The 12,407-nt window shown below is 45.3% G+C and overlaps 1 protein-coding gene across 6 annotated transcripts in view; it reads left to right on the top strand.

The window, feature by feature from the left end:
- The window catches only part of rsph10b (radial spoke head 10 homolog B), a 77,333-nt gene that overhangs the window by 63,732 nt on the left and 1,194 nt on the right, over positions 1-12,407 (top strand). For 4 of the 6 annotated variants that reach the window (XM_072269136.1, XM_072269141.1, XM_072269140.1 and 1 more), the window contains 2 exons: positions 6,883-7,153; positions 9,943-10,276. In XM_072269136.1, the coding sequence (XP_072125237.1) occupies positions 6,883-7,153; positions 9,943-10,120 (449 nt within the window). In that variant the 3' untranslated portion in view covers positions 10,121-10,276. Of the gene's footprint in view, positions 1-6,882; positions 7,154-8,617; positions 9,257-9,942; positions 10,277-12,407 lie in introns of those variants that run through there. The other 2 variants (XM_072269137.1, XM_072269138.1) reach the window with 2 other exon arrangements.

Raw genomic sequence — 12,407 nt, 5'->3', positions numbered from 1 at the left:
GTACTCCCTCCACCACCACCCTCTGCCTTCTGCAAGCAAGCCAATTCTGAATCCACCTGGCCAAACTTCCCTGGATCCCATGCCTTCTGACTTTCTGAATAAGCCTACTGTGTGGAACCTTGTCAAATGCCTTACTAAAATCCATATAGATCACATCCACTGCACTACCCTCATCTATATGCCTGGTCACCTCCTCAAAGAACTCTATCAGGTTTGTTAGACATGATCTGCCCTTCACAAAGCCATGCTGACTGTCCCTGATCTGACCATGATTCTCTAAATGCCTATAGATCCTATCTCTAAGAATCTTTTCCAACAGCTTTCCCACCACAGACATAAGGCTCACTGGTCTATAATTACCCGGACTATCCCTACTACCTTTTTTGAACAAGGGGACAACATTCGCCTCCCTCCAATCCTCCGGCACCATTCCCGTGGACAACGAGGACATAAAGATCCTAGCTAGAGGCTCAGCAATCTCTTCTCTCACCTCGTGGAGCAGCCTGGGGAATATTCCGTCAGGCCCCGGGGACTTATCTGTCCTAATGTATTTTAACAACTCCAACACCTCCTCACCCTCAACATACTCCAGAACATCAACCTCACTCATATTGTCCTCACCATCATCAAGTTCCCTCTCATCGATGAATACCGAAGAGAAGTATTCATTGAGGATCTCGCTCACTTCCACAGCCTCCAGGCACATCTTCCCACCTTTATCTCTAATCGGTCCTACCTTCACTCCTGTCATCCTTTTTTTCTTCACATAATTGAAGAATGCCTTGGGTTTTTCCTTTACCCTACTTGCCAAGGCCTTCTCATGCCCCCTTCTTGCTCTTCTCAGCCCCTTCTTAAGCTCCTTTCTTGCTTCCCTATATTCCTCAATAGACCTATCTGATCCTTGCTTCCTAAACCTCATGTATGCTGCCTTCTTCCACCTGACTAGATTTTCCACCTCACTTGTCACCCATGGTTCTTTCACCCTACCATTCTTTATCTTTCTCACCGGGACAAATTTATCTCTAACATCCCGCAAGAGATCTCTAAACATCGACCACATGTCCATAGTACATTTCCCTGCAAGAACATCATCCCAATTCACACCCACAAGTTCTAGCCTTATAGCCTCATAATTCGCCTTTTCCTAATTAAAAATTTTCAATAGTTGTTCAAAAATTTTCAAAACTTGCTCAATAGTGGAGAGGGCTTTGCCTGTGATTGAAGAGGCTATGCCCACCACTTTTTGTAGACTTTTGCGTTCCTGGGCATTGGTGTTTCTATTCCAGGCTATGATGCCATCAGTCAGAGTACTCTCCACAGTGCATACATAGACGTTTGTCAAAGCTTTAGATGACATGGTGGGCTCTGACCTCACAATCTACCTCACTACGACTTTGCACCTTACTGTCTATGTACACTGCACTTTCTCTGTACCTGTTACGCTTTATTCTGCATTCTTTTTATTATTTTCCCTTGTTCTACCTCAATGTACTGATATGATGAAATGATCTCTGTGGATGGCATGCTAGACAGGTTGTTCGCTGTAACTGATACACATGACCATAATGTTACACAGATCTACCCCTTAGTAAAAATGATCATCTCAATGTGTACTTAAAAATGTATAAATAATTATAGTATTATACATATAAAAAAAATGGAAAAGGTTATATGTGTGAAAAAAATACATGATATTTGTGAATTCCTTATCCAAATAAAAATAAAATTTTTTAAAAAATGATCAGGGAGGCACAGAGAGAATCTGTAATTAACAACAAGTATCTTTATTGTCTCAAGGGAAGAACACAAGAATTTACACAATCGGGTACTTGTGTGCTCACTAGTTTTCCTGACCCTCCATGAACAGTCTAAGAATAGAAAAGATAATACCAGTTAAAAAAGAGTCTCTGCTGGCCATGTGTTCCTTATAGTCCTGTTTCAAATCTCTACATTCATGAGGCACTTCACATCCACAATGGTGGGTCTCTAGATAGTATAAAAACCTCTGCTTTTATGCTCATTCTTTACCAATTCAAATGTTGCATTTCATTGTTATTGACTACAGGTCATGTGACTGACCTTTAACACCTTTTATTAGCTCTGCTTCAAGCCAGCATCCATTTATTGCCCTCTTTTCTGCAAGTGACAATTGACAACTTGTCCTGCCCAAGGGTTTCAGCCCAAATAGATGAGTTCCTCCAGTATTTTGTGTGTGTTGCTCGGATTTCCAGCATCTGCAGATTTTCTCTTGTTTGTGATAACTTATATCTCTTGGTTCTTTTCAGTAACCAGCTCAAATCTCCCAGGGCAGAAACAGTCACAAACCTGCATGTTATATTATATCAAAGAACTCTCACAAATAACTTCTTATTTGGAAATGGTCCCAAGTCCAGCATATTATCTGGAACATCACTGTGTCTACTTTAAAACACTGACATTTTATATTCTGTGTTTTTTTTTGGTTGCTGTTCCTTTTCTGTTTTGTTGTGCAAGGGGAGAGAGTTTGTGGGGTTGATGTTCTGTTAGTTAGTTGTGTGGAGAGGGATTATTTTTGGGAGTTGGTGTTCTTCCATTTTGTGTGGGGTAGTGGGGTTGGAGGATTGATGATTTGGTTGCCATTCTTTTTTGTGCAAGGGGGTGGGTTTGATGTTTCTCTCTGAACAACTTTCATGTTCTTTCTTTGTTTTGTGACTATCTGAAGAAGACAAATTTCAGAGTTTTCTATGGATACATGTTTTGTTAATAAATGAACCTTTGAACTTTTAATCAAACCAAGTGATTTTAGCTCACAAAATGGAGGACATAAAACTGTTTCACAAAATGGCAGCCTCCATTCCCAAGCACTTGGCAAGAACAAAAATAATTGGTCTGTCTGCTTCCTCTGCCCTTGATTCATTTGAATTCACTGATTTATAGACAAAAGTTCTTTCTGGCCAACAATAATAGATCAATTTACCAATTTAAACATTCACAATCGTCCTTATGCACTCATAGACTTACATACAGTCCTGCTGCCCCCTGTACAAGAAGCTAGACCTAGACTCGGTGTTTAAATCTTCAAGTGTTATATGAAATAATAGAAGGACATCAATTAATGTAAAAGCCCGAGCATTTTTCTCACAGTTCTTAATTAGATTGTCACAAAGTATTTACTTTCAGGAAGTAAAGCTCTTTAAAGCTTGGAAGCTTTAGAGAGGATGCAGAGAGGATCTATGAGGATGCTTCCTGGATGAGAGAGTAAGTGTTATGATAATAGGTTGGGTGAGCTAAGGCTTTTCACTGTGGAACAGAGAAGGATGAAATGCTGTGGCATGTTCCCCATTCCTTTTCAGTCCTGAAGAAGAGTCTGGGCCCGAAATGTTGACTGTTTATTCATTTCTGTAGATGCTGCCTGACCTGCCTGAGTTTCTCCAGCATTTTGTGACTGTTGCTTAGAATGAGAGATGACTTGATAGAGGTGTATAAGATGATAAGAGGCACAGATTGAATGGACAGCCAGAGTCTTTTTCCCAGGGCAGAAATGGCTAATACAAGGGGGTATAATTTTAAGGTGTTTGGAGGAAAGTATGGGGGTGGTGTCAGAGGTAAGTTTGTTTTGATACAGAGAGTGGTAGGTGTGTGGAATACAGACTCCAGAGCCTGTCGGCCCCGACGCTAGCAGGCATGAACTTCAGATTGCGGCTCCTGCCACTGATCTCGGCGGCTCCAACACCTCAGGGCATATTCAAAACCCGGACTCCAGCAACGACCATGGACACCTTCACAGCGATTGCGCAACCACCAACTGCGACGCCAGCCTTGAACTCCAGGCCGGGTCTTTATGTGCTGCTGTTGTGACTCCCGTCTCCCCTTCCCCCACAATACTCTTCAACCCCGTCTCCTTCAGATCCCATCGTCAGCTCCTGGGTCCTCAGAGGCTCTATCTTCCTCTCACCCCAACCCTCCCCTCTCCATTGACACCCCCAGCCTCCCCCCTCCCCCTTCTGATCCCAGCTCTCATCTGTGCCGGGTCTTTACCATCCCCTCCGACCTTCAACTGTCGGAGACAGAACGCTCTGTTCTCAGTAAGGGCCTCACCTTTGTCCCCCTTCGCCCACACCTCAGCGAGTTCCGTGTTCGCCACGATGCGGAACTTTTCTTCCGCCATCTCCGTCTCCGAGCCTACTTCTTTGGCAAGGACTCTTCCACCCCCACCGATGACCCCTTCTCCCGTCTTCAACCCTTCTCTTCTTCATGGACACCCCGCTATGGTCTTCTGCCTGCTCTGGATCTCTTTATCGCTAACTGCCGACGGGACATCAACCGTCTCGACTTTACTGCACCTTGTCCCCATTCCAACCTCACTCCTTCGGAACGCTCTGCTCTCCACTCCCTCCGCACTAATCCTAACCTTATTATTAAACCTGCCGATAAGGGGGGTGCTGTTGTAGTCTGGCGTACTGACCTCTACCTTGCCGAGGCACAGCGACAACTCGCAGATACTTCCTCTTATTTACCCCTCGATCGTGACCCCACTAAGGAGCACCAGGCCATTGTCTCCCACACCATCACCGACTTTATCCGCTCAGGGGATCTCCCATCCACTGCTACCAACCTTATAGTTCCCACACCCCGCACTTCCCGTTTCTACCTCCTACCCAAGATCCACAAACCTGCCTGTCCTGGCCGACCTATTGTCTCAGCTTGCTCCTGCCCCACCGAACTCATTTCTGCATACCTCGACACTGTTTTATCACTCCTTGTTCAATCCCTTCCGACCTATGTTCGTGACACTTCTCACGCTCTTAAACTTTTCGATGATTTTAAGTTCCCTGGCCCCCACCGCTTTATTTTCACTATGGATGTCCAGTCCTTATATACTTCCATCCCCCATCAGGAAGGTCTCAAAGCTCTACACTTCTTTTTGGATTCCAGACCTAATCAGTTCCCCTCTACCACCACTCTGCTCCGTCTAGCGGAATTAGTCCTTACTCTTAATAATTTCTCCTTTGGCTCCTCCCACTTCCTCCAAACTAAAGGTGTAGCTATGGGCACTCGTATGGGTCCTAGCTATGCCTGCCTTTTTGTTGGGTTTGTGGAACAATCTATGTTCCGTGCCTATTCTAGTATCTGTCCCCCACTTTTCCTTCGCTACATCGACGACTGCATTGGCGCTGCTTCCTGCACGCATGCAGAACTCGTTGACTTTATTAACTTTGCCTCCAACTTTCACCCTGCCCTCAAGTTTACCTGGTCCATTTCCGACACCTCCCTCCCCTTTCTAGATCTTTCTGTCTCTGTCTCTGGAGACAGCTTATCCACTGATGTCTACTATAAGCCTACTGACTCTCACAGCTATCTGGACTATTCCTCTTCTCACCCTGTCTCTTGCAAAAACGCCATCCCCTTCTCGCAATTCCTCCGTCTCTGCCGCATCTGCTCTCAGGATGAGGCCTTTCATTCTAGGACGAGGGAGATGTCTTCCTTTTTTAAAGAAAGGGGCTTCCCTTCCTCCACTATGAACTCTGCTCTTAAACGCATCTCCCCCATTTCACGTACATCTGCTCTCACTCCATCCTCCCGCCACCCCATTAGGAATAGGGTTCCCCTGGTCCTCACCTACCACCCCACCACCCTCCGGGTCCAACATATCATTCTCCGTAACTTCCGCCACCTCCAACGGGATCCCACCACTAAGCACATCTTTCCCTCCCCCCCTCTCTCTGCATTCCGCAGGGATCGCTCCCTACACAACTCCCTTGTCCATTCGTCCCCCCCATCCCTCCCCACTGATCTCCCTCCTGGCACTTATCCGTGTAAGCGGAACAAATGCTACACATGCCCTTACACTTCCTCCCTTACCACCATTCAGGGCCCCAAACAGTCCTTCCAGGTGAGGCAACACTTCACCTGTGAGCTGACTGGGGTGATATACTGCGTCCGGTGCTCCCGATGTGGCCTTTTATATATTGGCGAGACCCGACGCAGACTGGGAGACCGCTTTGCTGAACATCTACGCTCTGTCCGCCAGAGAAAGCAGGATCTCCCAGTGGCCACACACTTTAATTCCACATCCCATTCCCATTCTGACATGTCTATCCACGGCCTCCTCTACTGTAAAGATGAAGCCACACTCAGGTTGGAGGAACAACACCTTATATTCCATCTGGGTAGCCTCCAACCTGATGGCATGAACATCGACTTCTCTAACTTCCACTAAGGCCCCACCTCCCCCTCGTACCCCATCTGTTACTTATTTTTATGCACACATTCTTTCTCTCACTCTCTTTTTTCTCCCTCTGTCCCTCTGAATATACCTCTTGCCCATCCTCTGGGTCTCCCCCCCCCTTGTCTTTCTTCCCGGACCTCCTGTCCCATGATCCTCTCGTATCCCCTTTTGCCTATCACCTGTCCAGCTCGTGACTCTATCCCTCCCCCTCCTGTCTTCTCCTATCATTTTGGATCTCCCCCTCCCCCTCCAACTTTCAAATCCCTTACTCACTCTTCCTTCAGTTAGTCCTGATGAAGGGTCTCGGCCTGAAACGTCGACTGCACCTCTTCCTACAGGTGCTGCTTGGCCTGCTGCGTTCACCAGCAACTTTGATGTGTGTTGCTTGAATTTCCAGCATCTGCAGAATTCCTGTTGTTTGTGTGGAATATGCTGTCAGGAGTGGTGGTAGAGACAAATACATTAGGGGCATTTATGAAACTCTTAGGTAGGTACATTGATGATAGAAAGATGGGGGGCTATTTAGGAGGGAAGGGATAAATTGATCTTAGAGTTGGTTAAAGGCCAACGCACGTCATGGGCCAAGGGGCCTGTACTGTGCTGTAGTGTTCTGTGTTCTTACCAGTTCCTATCTCCACGAGTAAATCTGTGATGTTATTTTTGTTTTCATTTAGGCAAAGCAGCAGAAGTTCTGCTACAGGTGTCCAGGCCTGAAGAAGCTTTGGAAGAGAAGGTTCTAACTGTGAAGGTCCCCAGTCCAAAGCCTGTGGTCAAGTCAGGGTCTGAGTTGGAATTCTGGTTGAGTCAAATCTGTTTCTTCTTCATGAAGAGGTTGTTTCCTGCCTTTGAGCATGCCGAGGTTTTGAAGTTAGAGGCAAAGAAAGACATGGTGAGAGAGAATGAGCTGGCTCACCAAGCAAGGATGGAAGCAGAAGCAAGAGCAAGGTTGGTGTCCCTGGATTTACTGGGAAATATTAAACTAACTGCAGCAAGGGGATTCCACTCCTTATAGTGAGTGTGAGGTGGATTTACCTTGGCCTAACCTGAAGTGAGTTTTTCACCATGTTGATATCCTGTCCAAAAGTTTGATCTCAAGTATCAAGGGAGATCTCTTGTTCCTGATGGTATGTTTGTCAGGCAGCAACTACGGAGGGGTATAAATAGTAGACATTTCGGGCAGGGGGACTTCATCAGGACTGGAAAGGAAGGGGGAAGAAGCCAGAATAAGAAGGTGGGGGAGAGGGGAAGGAGCACAAGCTGGAAGGTGACAGGTGAGACCAGGTGAGGGCCTGCCAGCTTGTACTCCTTCCCCTTCCTCCACCTTCTTATTCTGGTTCTTCCCCCTCCCTTTCCAGCCGTGAGGAAGGCTGTCAGCCCGAAGTGTTGACTCTTTATTCCCCTCCATCGATGCTGCCTTACTCGGTGAGTTCCTCCAGCATTTTGTGTGTGTCATCCATTAGAGGCTTCTTTCCTCGCTATTCTCTGAAAGAATTTTAAGTACTACACTTTGATGGTGTGTTTGTTTATAACTTCGGAAATTTGTCACACAGGAAGAGTCCATTTGGTTCATTGCTATTCCATTTCTTACCAGTAATATCAAAATCTAGTCGATAGGGTGATACTACAAATCAAAAATCCAGCCCCACTTTTTCCCTGAAAACCAATCTGTCCCTCTGTTTCAGACCTTCGTCTGATTCGCCATTAACAAGTACAGTGTCTTTCCCCAACCCCCGCCTTCCTCAACCTAGCTGTACTTCATTTATTTTTTGAGATATAGCATGGAATAGGCCCTTCCAGCCCTTCAAGACGTGCTGCCCAGCGACCCCCAGGGCAATTTACAATGACCAATTAACCTACCAAACGGTCCGGGATAGATCTTCAGAGATGTTGACACCAAGGAACTTGAAGCAGCTCACCCTTTCCACTGCTGATCCCTCAACGAGGGCTGGTGTGTGTTCCCTCAACTTCCCTTTCCTGAAGTACTCAATAATTCTTTGGTCTTACTGATGTTGAGTGTGAAGTTATTGTTATGACACCACTCAACCAGCTGATCCATCACTCTTCAGTGCGTCCTCTCATCAACATGTGCCATTTCTCTAAGGGGATTGCTTAACCACTCCTCACTCATGTTTGCTGTGTAAAATTACCTCGAAGCTTGTTGTGCTAAGGAAAAGAACTCTGAACATTGTTAGTAAAGGAGTCTTTTCTTTCCTAAATGACCGTGTCTGTGCACCTATTTTTAAATTAAAATCTGGCTGAGTGGTGTCACAATAGCAACCTCTTACTCAATGTCAATATAACCAAGGAGCTGATTATTGACTCCAGGAGGAGGAAACCAGAGGTCTTTCAGCCAGTCCTTTCATGTGGCAAGGGTCAGTAACTTTAAATTCCTCGGTGTTATCATTTCAGAGGACCTGTCCTGTGCCCAACACACAAGTGTAATTATGAAGAAAGCACGGCAACGCCTCTACTTCCTTTGAAGTTTGCGAAGATTTAGCATGACATCTAAAACTTTGACGAACTTCTATAGTTGTGTGGTAGAACGTATATCAATTGGCTGCATCACAGCCTGGTACGGAAACACTAATGACTTTGAAGAGAAAATCCAACAAAAAGCAGTGGAGATGACCCATTCCATCATGGGCAGAGCCCTCATCACCACTGAGCACATCTACACGGAGCGTTGGCACAGGAAAGCACCATCCACCCAGGACATGCTGTCTTCTCGCTGCTGCTATAAGGATGAAGGTATAGGAGCTTCAGGACTCGAACCGCTAGCTTCAGGTATTGTTACTACCCCTCAACCATCAGGCTGTTGAACCAAAGGGACAGCACAGCAGCGTCGTGGTTAGCACAATGCTTTACAGTACAAGCAACTCGAATTCAATTCCTTATCGATTACAATATGCCAGCAAGAAAATGAATCTCAGGGTTGTATATGGTGACATATATGTACTTTGATAATAAGTTTACTTTGAACTCTGAGAAACACCTTTGTAGAATTATAAAACGCAAACACGAGGAATTCTGCAGATGCTGGAAATTCAAGCAACACACATCAAAGTTGCTGGTGAACGCAGCAGGCCAGGCAGCATCTCTAGGAAGAGGTACAGTCGATGTTTCAGGCTGAGACCCTTCGTCAGGACTAACTGAAAGAAGAGCTAGTAAGAGATTTGAAAGTGGGAGGGGGAGATCCAAAATGATAGGAGAAGACAGGAGGGGGAGGGATGGAGCCAAGAGCTGGACAGGTGATTGGCAAAGGGGATATGAGAGGATCATTCTTTCTCTCTCTCTCCTTTATCTCCCTCTGTCCCTCTGACTATACCCCTTGCCCATCCTCTGGGCTTTTTCTCCCCTCCCCCTTTTCCTTCTCCTTGGGCCTCCTGTCCCATGATCCTCTCATATCCCCTTTTGCCAATCACCTGTCCGGCGCTTGGCTCCATCCCTCCCCCTCCTGTCTTCTCCTATCATTTTGGATCTCCCACTTTCAAATCTCTTACTAGCTCTTCTTTCAGTTAGTCCTGACGAAGGGTCTCGGCCCAAAACGTCGACTGTACCTCTTCCTAGAGATGCTGCCTGGCCTGCTGCATTCACCAGCAACTCTGATGTGTGTTTTTTGTATCATTGTAGTGAGTTGTTGGAATTTGAAATTTGACAGTAACTCACACTTACACAGCTGCCTAACCTTCCGTCATGTCACGACAACCATGTAGTTTGTTCTGATGTGATTGCAGGTCGAAAGGGACAGCTGTAAAATGCAGCACAAAGAACGAATTACCATTGAATGTTGAGAATACTGGCTCACTAAGTGATGAGGAAGATAAAATTTCTGCTCCAACACGCAAGGACGTTTTTTCAGCAATGCCTACCAAGAAAAGCAGTGCAGTCAAAAAGAAGAAAAGAACCATCTGAGCCAGTTCCTTACCTATAAACTAGGATCAATTTTAATAAACCATAACACTCCACTAACTTTTACACTTTCTTGGAAATGTAAAATTGTATTTTAGGAAAAGAGTTAGCAGTCTTGCTATATAAATGTGTCATACCAAGGCTGATGCTTAAGGTATCTTGGTGGAATGTATGTTCTATTTAATAAATGTTCTAAATCTCTCTATGGTCGTGTTTTTGGCATCTTACCTAATCATTTCCGCACTGAAGATTCTCTATCCTCCATTTCTGGTCACTGCTGGTGGCCGTGACTTTGACTGCCCAGACTACAAGGTCTTGGAATCACAATCTACATCTGTCCACCTTTACATTCCTCCTTCAAGATGCTCCTTAAAATGAATCTGTTGCAGTGCAGAAACAGGCCCTTTGGCCTATCTAGTCAGTACTGAACTGTCATTCTGCGTAGTCCCATCGACCCGAACCTGGAGCATCGCCCTCCATATCCCTCCCATCCATGTACTTATCCAAACTTCTCAAGTGCTGAAATCAAATCCACATCCACCACTGTCGGTGGCAACTTGATCTGCCACTGAATGAAGATGTCCCCCCTCATGTTCTCCTTAAACATCTTATGTTTCAACATTAACCAATGACCTTCAGTTGCAGTGTAAGCCAATCTCAGTGCGAAAAGCCTGCTGGCATTATCTATTCTCCTCATAATTTTTGTATAGTTCTATTAAATCATCATTCATTCTCCTGCACTCTAGTGAATAAAGTTGTTTTGGGGCAGCAGTACATAAAATTACTATAAATTACAAAAGTAAATAAATAGTATAAAAAAAGTGGGATAACAAGGTAGTGTTCACGGCTTCATGGACCATTCAGAAATCTGATGGCAGAGAGGAAGATACTGTTCCTAAAATATTGAGTGTGGGTTTTCATACTTCATTATCTCCTCCCTGACTGTAGTAATGAGAAGAGGGTAAGTCCCAGGTGGTGTGGGTCCCTAGTAATGCCACCTTTTGGAGACACCACATCTTGTAGATATCCTCAGTGGTGGGGTGGGTTGTGGCTGAGTCTTCACTCTCTGCAGCCCCTGCAACCCTGTGTACTGGTGATTCAACCAGTCAGAATATTCTCCCTCTCTACATCTGTAGAAAGTTGCAAGAGTCTTTGGTGACTTCTTGAAATGATGGGAGTCCTTAATGATGGTGAAAAAGGCGACATCCATCATTAAGGACCCCCATCACCCAGGACGTGCCCTGTTCTCATTGCTACTGTCAGTGAGGGGGTGCAGGAGCCTATTCAGGCATAACTTCTTCCCCTCTGCCATCAGTTTTTGGAATGGACATTGAACCCATGAACACTACCTCACTACCATTTGTTCTCTTTTTGCACTATTTATTTCATTTAACTTTTTAAATATATACTTACTGCAATTTACAGTTTTTTTAAACTATGTATTGTAATGTCCTGCTGCCACATAACAATAAATTTCATGACATATGCCGGTGATATTGAGCCTTATTCTGAAACTCCTCATGAATTAGAACTGCTGAGGAGAGAATGGATGACAGAAGTAGGTGAAAGATGAGGAGCCTCAACAGGGCGTATGATGGGAGTCTGTTCCTCTTAGTAGTGTAAGACTGGAGGCTGTAAGTATAAACAGGAAGAGCCGCGTGAGGAGCAACGTGAGGGTGGAATGTGAAACACTGCCTGGTGATGCGGTGGAGACAGGATTCAACGTACTCTGAGAGCAATTGATAAATGGTCAGGAAACCATTTATAGGGCTACAGAGAAGCGTCTGGAGAATGGAACTGATGAGCTGCCCTGGATGACAACTGACATGGACACAATGGGCCAAAAGACTTGCAATGCTGTAACTGTTGTATGATTTACTGGAACTGTAATACAGAAGATGATCACTAGAGGACAGACTCACCACTTGAATGGCCGAAATGGGAGCATCACTTTTGAGATTCCCCTCCAGGTGAATTTACTCACCCCTAAGTTCTAGTCTGAACATCAACCAGTACAACATGGTACAGGCCCTTTGGCTCATGGTGTGTTGACCTTTTAACCTACTCCAAGGTCAGTCTAATGCTTCCATCCCACATAGGCCTCCATTTTCCTTCCATCCATAATTATTTAAGAGCCCCTTAAACATCCACAATGTATCAGTCTATACTACCACCCCTGGCGGCACGTTCCACACACCCACCTATCTTTTGACATCCCCTCTATACTCCCCTCCAACCACCTTACAATTATGACCTTCCGTATTAGCCATTGCTGCCCTGGGAATAAGAC

Source organism: Mobula birostris, chromosome 9, assembly GCF_030028105.1.
Source record: "Mobula birostris isolate sMobBir1 chromosome 9, sMobBir1.hap1, whole genome shotgun sequence".
Lineage (NCBI taxonomy): Eukaryota > Metazoa > Chordata > Chondrichthyes > Myliobatiformes > Myliobatidae > Mobula > Mobula birostris.
The sequence above is the reverse complement of the archived record's forward strand: the minus strand, read 5'-3'. Positions and strand labels throughout refer to the sequence as shown.